The sequence below is a fragment of the Neophocaena asiaeorientalis genome, unplaced genomic scaffold, assembly GCF_003031525.2.
Source record: "Neophocaena asiaeorientalis asiaeorientalis breed wild unplaced genomic scaffold, Neophocaena_asiaeorientalis_V1.1 scaffold148, whole genome shotgun sequence".
Classification (NCBI taxonomy): Eukaryota; Metazoa; Chordata; class Mammalia; order Artiodactyla; family Phocoenidae; genus Neophocaena; species Neophocaena asiaeorientalis.
This window is the reverse complement of record NW_020174050.1, coordinates 1,256,770-1,270,446: the sequence shown is the minus strand read 5'-3', so window position 1 is coordinate 1,270,446 and position 13,677 is coordinate 1,256,770. Positions and strand designations below refer to the sequence as shown.

General features: G+C 35.6%; 1 protein-coding gene across 1 annotated transcript; it reads right to left on the bottom strand.

The window, feature by feature from the left end:
• Positions 1-6,359: 6,359 nt before the first annotated feature.
• On the bottom strand, positions 6,360-12,227 carry NPFFR2 (neuropeptide FF receptor 2). The gene is given in 7 exon segments (XM_024754176.1): positions 6,360-6,388; positions 6,391-6,453; positions 6,810-7,096; positions 7,098-7,544; positions 9,111-9,210; positions 11,898-12,123; positions 12,126-12,227. Coding segments are annotated over 7 exon segments (1,254 nt in total).
• Between the last annotated feature and the right edge of the window lie 1,450 nt (positions 12,228-13,677).

Sequence of the window (13,677 nt, the reverse complement as noted above, 5' to 3'; positions counted from 1 at the left end):
GGATATTCAGATAATATGAGGCAATAAATTCCCTTCTGTTTGAAAGCAAATTTAAGTTCAGGCTCTATTACTCGTAACTCAAAGAGACCTAATACAGAAATAGACTGGTAGAAGTGAGGTGTTCCAAGTGGCTGGGAGGATGGAAAGAGTCTACTGCTAAAGGCCTAAGAAACTTGACTTCATAAGACCTATGGCTTTGGCTACTAGCCCATGAAGTTGTAAAAATGTATTCTGCCAAGTAAAGAGCTGAGATTGCTAAACCACTAACATAGTTCCCACAGCCCTCTCTCCAACCCATATTAATAAGAATTTTAGGGTGTTTTCATCATGCATCTCCTCAATAATGGGAATTCTTCAGATTTGGCCACAGAATATACTACAAACCAGTAATTACTATATTTTTTGCCCTTTCCCCAAACAGTAATTTTATTATGATTTATACTTTTTTTTAGTCATTGTATATCATGTGTATTGAGTATTATTAAACTTAGCACAGCCATTGGTTGTGTGGCCTGAAGATCCATGATCAAGAGTGAATCACATCACTGTGAGATAAGGACCTAGAGTTGGATTCAGTAACCAAACATGAATTTGTGTCATCTCATTTTGGAAGTGGCTTAAGGATGTCTTTAGTTGTATGTGTTAGTGCTGTGTTTCATTAAGTGGAAGAATATTCATAATCAAATGTTTGGGAAGAAGACTGACTTTGATAAACCATGGGATAAACTGGAGTTTATTGAATTTTGCCTTTCCAATATCCATTTCTCTTCTTTGGATAACAATACCTGTTTTCTTTAAAGGAATCCTTTATCTCAGCTCATGTGGTATATAAGGGAAGTAAAAAAAAAAGAGAGAGAAATTAACCAAGAGGATGAACTGGGATAAGGGAGAGTTTTACTCAGAGAGACTGCATGGGGAAGAAAAGGCAGCCAAAGATGGAACTCTGTGGACAACATGGTGGAATAGAGACATTTCATATTGATTTTTATGAAGTTTCTCTTTATGGTATGTGATGTGCCCTTTTTTCCTATCTGGCTATGTGTAAGAGTCCCCATTTACACAAAAGGAGTGGATTTATTTTGGGGAGTGAAGAGAAGTGTTGAATCCTGCCCCAAGGTTGGAATAAGACAAGAACAATACAATGTTGTAATCCAGATATAGCTATAAGGTCCTAGTTATATCTGGGTTATAATCATATAAATGGAACTTCAACAGAAAATAGAACACAGATGTTTGTGATTGATCCCATAACATAAGGATCTTGAGGAAAAATCACATTGGATGATGAATGGAGGAAAAGTTACTCTTGATAAATATGTGTGCAGTGTCATATGTTTCTAGAAATTTCCATACCTTGATTCAGTCATTCATCACAACACCTGTAACGCAAATGTCACTATCAAAATTGATCTATACATGAGACAACTGAAGCTCAGAGAAGTCACCTGTCTAAGTGTATGGGCATTTAGTACACAGAATCTGAATTCTGGTCCTTTGACTCCAAAGTCTGACTCCTTTTAAAATAATAGTCGGTATAATAATAGTAAAAAGGTTATGAATTTGGGAATAAAAACAACTAAAATGTGCAAGGTCATTTGCTATTTTGGATATTATTTTTAAATTATCTTAATATTTACTTCACTGTTACATTGTGTGTTACTTCACCATTTAGTTATTCGGCAGCACGATTTCATTAATTTCCCACAGTCTCTGAAGATGTATACTTGAGAACTCTCTGTTTACATGGAAAGATCTGTAGAAGAAATAGCTGTAGCTTTCTTCTTTTTGTAATGAGGTATACTCTTTTGCAAAAAGTACTGCTTGGAAAAGAAAGATAGCTAGAAATATAAAAGAAAGCAATGAAGTAGAAGAAAGTCATAATGCATGTTATATTTATTTTCTGGCAAATAAGGCTCAATGAAAGATCAAGTTTTTATACTGTTGTTTGTCTTTAATGACTATTGACTGAGCGGCCAATTTAGAACAGTCATCTTTAACCTCTGAGTTTTTATACAAGTAGTACTAAGCCTCTAAAAAATTGGTAATAGGCATAAATCTGATATGAACTGTGTTTCCTCTTGATAAATGGAAGAGTACTAGGTATAGTTCTAATCTATTTAAGTATGGTATTAAATTTTCAAATGATTTTATTATTATGTCCATTTTACAGTTGAGGAAACTGAAGTATTGAGAATTTTAGAAATCGATGTCTAGATGGCAGACCCAAGATGCAACCCCAGACAATCTGAATCCTGAATAAATATTTTAATTGCTTCCCTATGTTAATACTTAATATTTCTAAGCTTCAGCTTTTGTGTCTGTCTGAAAAGGTGAATATTGGTAACACTCACTTCATAGTATATAAGGATTCAATGAGATGATTCCTGTAGAACAGTGCCTGCCACATAATAAATACTCATTAAATGCTGACATGGGTTAGAATATGGCTCCATGAGTCACTTTGTTATGCAACTCTGGACAGTTTCCTTTACTTCTGTGAGGTCAATTCCTCATCTGTAAAATTGCTACTATATGGTAATAAGGTCCCCATTAAACTGGACCACTAACATCAGGTACAAAATTAACATCTATATCCTTTAAGCTAATGTATTTTTGAATTCCATCATAGTGGCTTAACCTTTACCCTCATATCTATGCATATACATAGTCACACATCAAATAGAGTAAATGTTTGAAACATGTCTGATGGTCAGAGATTAATATCCTGAATTAGGGAGCACTTTTACAGATTGCTGAGAAGGAAAATCATGTAACCTAACTGACAAGATAGCAAAGGACATGAAGAGGGAATTGACTAAGAAGGAAATGCAAATGAACATGATGGGGTTCAGAAGAGGTCATTCCAGAACGTGCCACTTTGGCATGTGGTTATTTCAAGCTGAACGTGATTAAGGCCTGACAGACTCAAGAAGAGCTTTTTATCTCTCCCTTAACTGTCTAAAAGAATTTAGATAGGGAGCCTGTACCAGGAAGAGAGCTATTACCAAACATACATTTTTTTTACATAAGACTTTGTATGGCATGACAAACATTTGTGTAATAAATATTTGCTCTTCCCATTTTCCTGTGAATAGTCTTCCTCTCCTTTGAAGTCTACCCCCCTTCTCCTTAGCTCAGGATGACATATAAGCCGCAATTGCCTGACTGTCCAGGAGCCTCTCATGTCTTTGTGGGGCTCCCATACATATGTAATTAAATTTGGTTTTCTCCTGTTACTCTGTCTTATGTCAATTTAATTATTAGGTCAGCCAAAGAACCAAGAAGAGAAGGGAAATGTTTTCCTCCCCTACATATACAAGTGAAGATAAGTGAATACAAATGAATCAAACTGAATAAAGATTAATTTAACGTCCAGCTGCATAACAATGAAATGAAATTAAACATGGGGATACACGTTCTATCTTACCAAACTAGCAAGAAAAATTTGTTTTATAAAATATGCAATATTTGAGAGTGTGTGAGCAAACACCACTAAGGGAAGTATAAAATATTAAAACCTGTTTAAGAAATATTTGACAATGTTTATTAAAACATTAACAAATGTACATGCATTTTAGTCATGCAATTATGTTTTTTATGAGTCTATTCTAAGATAATTATAAATATGCCCAGTATTATACAAGGTATATATAACTGCATCATTTTATAGATTTAAGAAGTAGCTTATATTTTCAGCCACAAAGAAGAACTTTAATAAATTAAGGAATGGTATCAACATGAATAAAATATTTGAAGAATATTAAACAACATGGAAATGTGTTCTTGATACACAAATGAATAAAGTTATAAGTGAATAAAATCTTATAAAGTACATGCCCCAGAATCCTAACTTTGCTAAAGAAAGCATGTATACCTGCCCCAAGATGACAGAAAGAATGGTTATCACTAGGTGACCAGATAAGAAATCGTTTTATTTCTTCTGCTTTTCTAAATTATCCAGTGTTTCCATTATATTCTGAATTCTTTTCAATATCTAAAAGTAAAATATAACAATTATTAATTAGAATGCAAATTATTACTGGAAAATATTCGCAACTACTTAATTAATTGGTTTAATAAATATTTATTGTACATCCATTATGTGCCAAACACTTGCTCAGGCAATGGAGATACAGTGATACACAAGACAACATTCCTGCCCTTATAGTGTTTACCTTCTGGTAGGGCATATGGATAGTAAACAAGTAAATAAATGAGTTCTGAACATAATTGCAGATAATGAGAATTGCTATGAAGGAATAAACAAAGCTCAGGGGAGTTTTAGTTTGAGTCCTAAAGGATGAGAGAGCCAGCCCGTGGAGGCCAATGGGAAGAACATTTCTGGCAGGAAGAAAACAGGTGCAAACCCAGAAGCAGCCAAGAACTAGGCAAAGATAGAGTAGCATACAGGCAGGCAGTGTAAATGATGAGAGTTGGGTTTGAGATGAGGTTTAGAGGTGGACGGGGGCAGAAAAGTAAAGATGTATAAGTCTTGGTAAGGAGTTTGTTTTATTTTTCTAATTTGAAGAGAAATGATTAATGGCTTTTAAGCAGAGAAGTGACATTATTTTTATGTTTTTAAAAAAGATCATTCTGCCTGTTATTGATGGCTGATACAAAAAATGCATAGCAATAAATAAAAGACAAAAACAACAAAAATATGACGGGAAAATGGCCTAAGAATGGGAAGAGGAATAAATACAAATCAGTAAGAGACAGAACAATGTTCAGCTATATTAGTAATCAAAACAACAAATTTAAATGATTTTTCACAATTAAGTAGCAAAGTTGAAGAAAGAAATTTAATGTGTTAATGATACTGTGAGGTAGGCAACGACAAAATAATCATTCTTAAATAATCACTCTTGGCGAAGACATACATACAAGATGCTGATCTAAGTTTTGTTTAGAATAAGTGTTTTCACTGTTTTTTTTTCCTTAAAGAGGAATTACATGTAATTTTTGTACTATTCTGTACTTCATGAGAACTCTAAAAATATTAGCTGTTGTTTTTATAATACCTGTTTTTACATTTTATAATGTAATTTTTATTAGTTTTATAATCAGAAAAATGGTCATTGAGGAAGTCCCAAATAAGTTCTTCATAACACATAGACCATATGCTGTAGAGGAAATAATGAAATTTGAAAAAGGTTTTGGAAATATGTAACACATACATATTCAAATATCATATAGCATAAACCAATTGAAAACTGAACAGTTATTTTCTCAAAGGCCTATAAAGTTGAAAAGCTTTTAGCCTGAACCACGTTAATGATTAGAAAAACATGATAGGTCCAGGCTCAGAGATTTATTTTTATTTGCCAAACTATTTGTTATTTTATAATTTCCAATTTTCTAAGGACTATCTCATCCTAGAATAAAAGCTAGCATTTACAACTATTGTCACTACATAATGGTAACCTAGCAGAATCCAGGGGTTCACCATTCTCTTTTTAATAGTAGTATTAACTTGCTATCCAGTAGGACTTCTGTGCCTTACATTTTGTGCCCAGTAGGAGATCTGGGATAATCGGTCTTGCTTTGTTCAAACTTTATGGGAGTCTTATGATGATTGTTGAACATCTCTGATTAAGCCCTTTAGAAGAGAGCTGCCATCCTTCTGCCACCTGCTGCATTATTAAAAGCTTTGTTTCTTTATGTCAGAGATTCTGTTAGAAAGGAGGTCAAGTTGGGATCTTGAATCACCTCTGCAAGAAACATGGGTTCAGCTAGGGCTTAAATTCATTTATGAAATTATTAAAAAGCCAACAATAACTCCTATGGAATAATGTTATGGCTTTACCAACTTTGTACTCTTAGAAAGGAAAAAAAATCAACTTTTAATTACAAAGAAATACAGTGTCCCTTTATTTGCTATTGCAGCTCTTATTTCTAAGAAAGCTAAGTACATTTTAAAAGCACAAACAGATAAATAGTTCTGTAGTCTAAAATTTCCAATTCAAAAGCAAAGGGAGAATTCATAAAATGTGCTCTCATGCAAAGAACTGCCCATTTATCACCATTTGAAGAAAATGTATATGTGTGTATGTGTGTTGCATACATATATATAGACATAAAACACATGCTCGATTCATACACAAATAGCTAAGTGGGAAAAGATCAGGCTTTGAAAACTGGTCCTAGAAAATTGATTTATCCAGGCAAATTTGTATATGGGTCTCTGTATGTATTTTAAATACAGTAAGATTGATTACAAACAGAAGGTCATTTTGTTTACTATTTTCCAGAGAGAGCTTCTAACATTCTTAAGAAGAACTGAAGTACAAAGCCATAAAAAGCAACAGTATTTCACCATATAACACACAGTAGAGTTAAAATCATCACACCAGCTCCTTTTACATCTCATTGCTATCGGTAAGTTCAAATTTTTGATCATTAATTCCTGTATGGGTTTTTCAGCACTTTTCCTACAAAGCACAATATCCTCATGTGTGTGTGTGTTTTTTTAAAATAAATTTATTTATTTTATTTATTTATTTTTGGCTGCATTGAGTCTTCGTTGCTGTGCACAGGCTTTTCTCTAGTTGTGTTGAGCGGAGTCTAATCTTCGTCGCTGTGTGCAGGCTTCTCGTTGTGATGGCTTCTCTTGCTGCGGAGCACGGGCTCTAGGTGCGCAGGCTTCAGTAGTTGTGGCTCGTGGGCTCTAGAGCAAGGGATCAGTAGCTGTGGCTCATGGGTTTAGTTGCTCCGCGGCATGTGGGATCTTCCCGGACCGGGACTCGAACCCGTGTCCCCTGCCTTGGCAGGCGGATTCTTAACCACTATGCCACCAGGGAAGCCCTCATGTGGGTTTTTAATTGTAGATTCCTGAGCTGACAGATGAGATATGTTGATGACCACATTGTTTTTAGCTCTTAGGGTGTAGGCTTCCTTGGGCTTTTCTCTTTATTGGCAGAGATGGAGGCGAAAAGCATCTTGGAAACCATGGCGAAAATTCTCATTGAAGAAACCATAAATGATGGGGTTGATGCTGCTGTTGCCGAAGGCCAGCCAGTGTGCCAAAGGGTAGATGTAGGTGTTGATGACCCGCAGTTCATTCAGAGACAGGTCAACATAGTGTGAGCGCATCATGAGTCCACAGGGGCAGCCAGGAGAGAATGAAAAGCAGGGCCACAGTCAGGAGCATCTTAATGACCTTCTGCTGCTTCTTGGTCACCACGTGCCACTGTTCCTGGTTCTGTTTGCCTGAGGGGGGCACTGTTGTCTTGGAGAATGCAATTCCAATCCTTCCATACCTGATGACGATGAGGGACAGGGGAGCCAGGTAGATGTTAGCAAACAGCACAGTGGTATAGATCTTCCTCATTTCCCGATTTGGCCAGTCTTCCCGGCACCAGTAGACTGGGCTGGTTTTATTCTGGGAGTTGAGTCTCGCTCGGTAATATTTTTCTTCCTGTACATGTAACATTATTGCAGATGGGGACATAATGACGATGGCCAGGATCCAGATGATCATAATGATGACAAATGCTGTCTTGATAGTGAGCTTTGGTTTAAAAGGGTAGACGACACACTGGAACCTGTAATTAAAGGCAAATATCAGTGAAGGACTGCCTCATAACTTCTGACCAAGTCATTAATTAAATTTATTTCAGTAATTACAGTCTTCCATACATATTCCCCCTCAAATATAGAAAGTTACCATTAGTAGGGAGGCGTGCATTACCAGTTTCTGTAATTAATATATGAGATAAATGTCAACTCAAAAAATTAATGAGTGGAGTATATCAGACACTATTAATAATCAAAGTACTATTGTAACTAGTCATCATTGAGCATGCGCATTTAATATTCTGTTCCAGGCTCCTTTCCGTTGGTTTGCATGGATTGCCTCTGTAAGCTTTCTTATTTAAAAGATGGGGAAAAGCCTTAGAAAAGGTAAAAAATCTTGCCCATAATTACACATGATTTTTACACATGTATTTTGGCTCCAGAGCCCATGTTCTTAAATGTCCCTTCATGCCCTTCTGTGGTCCCCTCACACATGATCTGTGTGCTTGGCCATGCAACTTGCTTTGGCCAGTTAGTTGAACATTAGCAAGCGTGGCATAAGCAAAAGAGTGACTGATTTCAGCTACAAGGCACAGAGTAGGAGAACCACACAGAGGCACCCAGCCAATCCACAGAGTTGTGACAAATATTAAAAGCATTACTGTTTTAAGCCACTAAGTGTTTTGGTGGTTTGTTTCACAGCTATGAGTCTGAGAGTTCCCGTGATGAGTTCTGTTTATGCACCTTCCCAGTGTTCTGTGTCCTCTGTTGAGCATGACAATGATCAGTATGTAGAGTAAGCCTGATTCATTTTACTGCTATTTTGTTATTGTGATTCTTAATTTTGTTATTACTGATATTCATTATGTTCATTATAAGATAATCATACTATCACATCACTGTATAACATTTTATATTTTTCAAAGTACTATCATCTATTGAATCTTCTTTGATTTTTGTGATGACTCTATAAAATGGAAAATTAATACTTTCCAGATCTGCAGGTAAGGAAACTTAGAGCTTTTAAGTGGCCCATCAGCAACTCCAAACAAATTTATCTTATCTTTATATAGTGACTAGTTATCTTGAGCTTTGACTGCTCCACTGTCCTTCACTGACGGTGTAAGCTCTTCTGTCTTAAATTCCAAGTTTTCATCTAGTCTTCTAATCAGTGAATTCTCCCACTTACTCACCCTTAAATTATGGGTAACTTCAAAGGTGCAATTGTAGGTATTTTGCTCTTTTTGTAAACCAGCTATTGAAACTTCAAATATTATTTTTTCATTTATTCATTCAACAAATAGTCTATGATATCTTGTTAATAGCAGCCCAAACTAAAACATGCATCATCCCTAATTATTTAATCTTAAAATATGGAAACTTCAGTAGTTTTATTTTATTACTGAACCCTTAGTGTGTATGTATATTTTATATATATATATATATATAAGCCTTGCTCTTAAAGGGGTACATATTACAGCTACAATTTTAAGCAGATATAACCAAATTTAGTAGATTATACATTTTTCACTGGTTAGCTGGATTAGTTGCAGATATGCTCAATTTTCTGGATTCAGAGTTTGGTGCTGACCTACCTATCTTCTGCTATTGCAACTAAAGTAAAGACTGAAGCTGCAACGGATATTCCCTGGACCAAGCCACTGATCTTGCACATTGTACTTCCAAAAGGCCATCCTGAAAGGGAAATGGGACAGTTAGTCTTTGGAAAGATCATATATATATTTTTTAATTTCACTGAAATTATGAAGAGAAAGACATGAAATTAGACAGATGCAACTGTTTCCTAAATGATATCCAGGGAACAATCAATGTTTCTCATTATTTTCATTAATCCATTCAGATCTCTGTTTTTCAGTATACTAATAAGGTCAAAACTTACACAGTAGTTTCAACATTCTATACACTGTAATAAATGTTTTGCATCTATTAACATATCTAATCCCCACAACAGGCTTCTGAAGGCTTTATTATTCTCCTCATGATATAGAACATGTGACAAACACACACATTTCACATACCTTGCCACACAGCTAGTTAGAAGCATATTAAGGATTTAAACCCTAGCAGCATGGTTCCAGAGTCCAAACCATTAACCCTTATGCAATAATGCCCTTTAAATGAATAAAACAGGAAGAATAGTTTTTCTCTAATTTGGAAATGTATTCCATAAATTATGAGGAATCAGGCGTCACATGTATAACAAATAAAGTTAATATTATATATAATCTAATGACATGATTTACCTCAGAGGTACTTTGTTATGGAGTGAATGTGTTCCCTCCCAAATTCATATATTGAAGCCTTAACCCCCAATGTGATGGTATTTGAAGGTGTGGCCTTTGGGAAATAATTAGATGTAGATGAGGCCATGGGGATTATGCCACATGATGGGATTAGTGCCCTTATAAGAAGAAGAAGAGAGCGTGAAACCTCTCCCCATGTGCATACACTGAGTAAAGGCCATGTGAACACACAGCAATCTACCAATCAGAAAAAGGACCCTCACCAAGAACCCGACCATGCTGGCACCCTCATCTCAGACTCCTAGCCTCCAGAACTGTGAAATTAAATGTCTGTTGTTTAAGCCACCCAGTCTACGGTATTTTGTTATAACAGCCTAAACTGACTAAGACATACTTGGAGAATAAAGAGCACTTTGCACAAACAAAAGTAGTCTGTTTTAATAACTTCCTAACTGAACTCCAGTTACTAGAATGTTTATAAAAGAAATTGGTAAAATTATTATATTTGATATTTAATATCAATCAAATCAAATTTAGAGTTTGATATTCTATACGCACCTCTGCTATTACAGGAGAGTAACACTATTCTTCCATTAGCAAATATTCTAGTTTCCCAAGAGATGAATGTTACATATTGCTCAGATTTTTTAAATTTATCTTTTAAAAAATATCCTATAGCTTATTTAAAAAATACTCTTATCTAATTAAAGCTATTCCCAGTAACCTAAATAAGCCAAGCATACTTAAAAAATCATTCTTTCGTCTATCCAGACCATCTTAAAATTGGTGCTTGAATGGCTTTATTGCCACAATGATGCAAGGGGATAGACTGAAAGTACATATACACTCTGCCTGTGCTCCTACTGCTGGTAGAGAGACCCACTCAGCTCCAGAATGCAGCTGCCAGACTTCTAATCCCTATGGCAGTAGATTAGAGACTTTCCTTCTGGGGCAAGTGATCCTTCCAAGAACACTGACATATTTTCGCTGGCAGATTCTGATAGCTGTGGATTTCCCAATGAATGACCCAGACTAGTGAAGCCGAGAGTGGGCCTAACCTCAAACCCCAGTCCTGCAGAGGTTCAAAGCAGCCACGTAGTACCTCACTCTGAAATACAAGCAGCTAAATAGTAGTTGACTATTAGGGAAACCTCAGCCATAAAAGAAAGAAACTAAAACGAATAGGAAGAATGAAACAGGAGAAAACTAATCTGAATCAGGTAGACAAAAAATTAAAAAACAAAGAAAATTACTACTCATAACCTCAGAGCTAAAATACATTTTGTCCATGAAAAATATGTGCATGATAGTACAAGGAACACAAAGAATATAAAAATAGCTCAGAGAATTTAAAATATGATAACAGAAATGGCTGTTGACTTTATGTGTTAATACAACAGATATTTATTAAGCAGGTACTATGCACCAAAACTATACTGGGAGGTATAGATACACTGTTCCTGTACTTCCAGAGTGTATAACATAGTGCTAAAGAAGTGGTAATACGGGCCCAGAAGTACTCTAGGGTAATACCCGAACCATGACTTATGTTGCACATGTAAATTACCACTATATGAATGAAACTACTGCTTTGTGAGAAATTATTGGTTCTGTTGCTCCATCTTCCATCAAAAACTGTTGGAAATCTCTCAGCCAACCACAAGAGGGCTTAAATATCTATTTATATTAGATTGAAGACATTGCATCAGTTGAAACCACACGTTCTTTGAACTTTACAGTCCATAATATTCTTAATATTTCTACTATATTATATGTGCCCTGAACTGTTAAGCAAATTCAAAGTCTTCAGTAAGAAGTGTCACCATTCACTGATGACCTTCAGTGAACACTCTATAAAAATAACAGCTTCCACACTTCATCTCTGTCACTTGTTCTGTTTTTCTCCATAATTCTTTTTATTCTCTGACTACTTATATAGCTATTTGTTTGTTGTTTTTATCCTCCTTTAGCATGTAGACCCCATGAGAACAGCTACTTGGAGCAGTCCTTAGAACTCAATAAATATTTGTGAATGAATGGATGACGCTGCGGTGGCTTCAGGGATATGGGACAAATATTTTCTCATAGTATGTTTGAGCTGCACGCAAATCAACATACCTGCTATAATATTGTCCAGCAGCGTGATAGGCATACAGAATATGCCAACTAGTAAATCACTTATGGCCAGGTTCAAGATGAAGAGATTAGTGACTGTGTGCATATGTGTGTTCCTCATTACAATAAAGCAAACCACTGTATTTCCCACCATGCATAGGAAGAAGGTCAGAAAGTAGGAAATAATGAAAATCGCTGCCACTTGAGGCTGGTGAAGATAGTAGTTGACACATAGGCGATATTGCTATCCGCGTACAGATCATGCTTTGTGTCACTGACACTCCAAATGGGATGCCAGTTTTCCGAAGAGTTTGAGTCCCAGTTTTCACTCATGATGGACCTGAACAAAGAAGAGGCAGAAAAGAAAAACATGATTAGAAACCAGGAAAACTTAAGTTTAAGAGAGTTTAAGAGAGATGCTTTTAAAATGCTACAGAATTTTTTTTATTGGAGTATACTTGCTTTACAATGTTGTTAGTTTCTGCTGTACAATGCGATATGTATATATATTGATGGGCCTTCTATAATAATCCATAAATTTTGCATAAAAATGAGTTATAAATAAGGCATTCAAATTATTAGGATTTTAATCAAGAGCACTTGAAAAATTCCACTTTGTGCCACAAGTAACAATTATTATTATATTGTATTTCCTTAATATACTCTATATTATTCACTTCTTTGCTATAACCTTCTATCCACTTGTGAAGTTTCAAGGGAAACACTCCAAAACTCCTCTTCCTCCTACCTTCAGATATTATAACCTGTCAAAACCTACTTGTTCTGCTAACTAACATGCTAACTCACCTGCCATGAGCTTTCCTGATATTTGAACGAGATGAAGTATCTACATCTTCAGAAGTTCCATTGAAATAAGCTTCTTGTATTTTCCTTGTTCTGCTTTGACTCAGTTAATTGGATATTCTTTTTATACACTTCTGTTTGTTGACATAGCCACAAAACTGTGAATTTCTTAAAATAGGTCTGGGTTACTTATCTTGGTTTCACATAGCATAATTCAATTCACATAATATGTGTTCAATAAATATTTAAGATGTATCAATCTTAAGAAAGACATTTCAATCAATGCGTGTCAGAGGTCCCCAGGAACACTCCCAGGTTTGGTGGTTTATTAGAAGGACTCACAGGACTCAGCATATAGTATATTCACTGCTAATATTTATTATAGCAAAGGGATCCAAAGCAAAATCAGCAAATAAAAAGGCACATGGAGTAAAATCTGCAAGAAACCAGGCACAGGCTTCCAAGAGTCCTCTCTCAGTGGACATGCTTAATTCCTCCAGCAACAAGTTTGAGTTTGACAACATGTGTGAAAAGGTTTTTAATTAGAGAGTGGTCATATAGGCAACTTCTTTTTAGTATATATCAAAATTCCAGACTCCCAGATGGAAAGTAAGCATGCAGCATGAACTATGTGGTCGTACAAACAAACTAGGCACAGTGAGCCACTCTACCGTTTAAGGAAACTTTGTATCAGTATAGGGAACTGTTTAGAATTTGAGTTCCCAGACTCTAACCGAGAGCCCAGCTTGCAAGCAGGCCTTTCTAAAGACAGCAGTCTCAGACGTACCTGTTAACTCTTTTTTGCATGCCCTGTAAATTGGACAGAAGGTTGGTTATACGTGTCTTTAAATGAAAATCAATTTGACAGTGGAGTAAACAAGTTTGTTACTAATATAAAATAACTCAAAGAGGATCATTTTTCTCCAACAGTTCCCATTATTTTGCCATTTAATTTCTTGCCTTTCCTCAAATTTTTTAA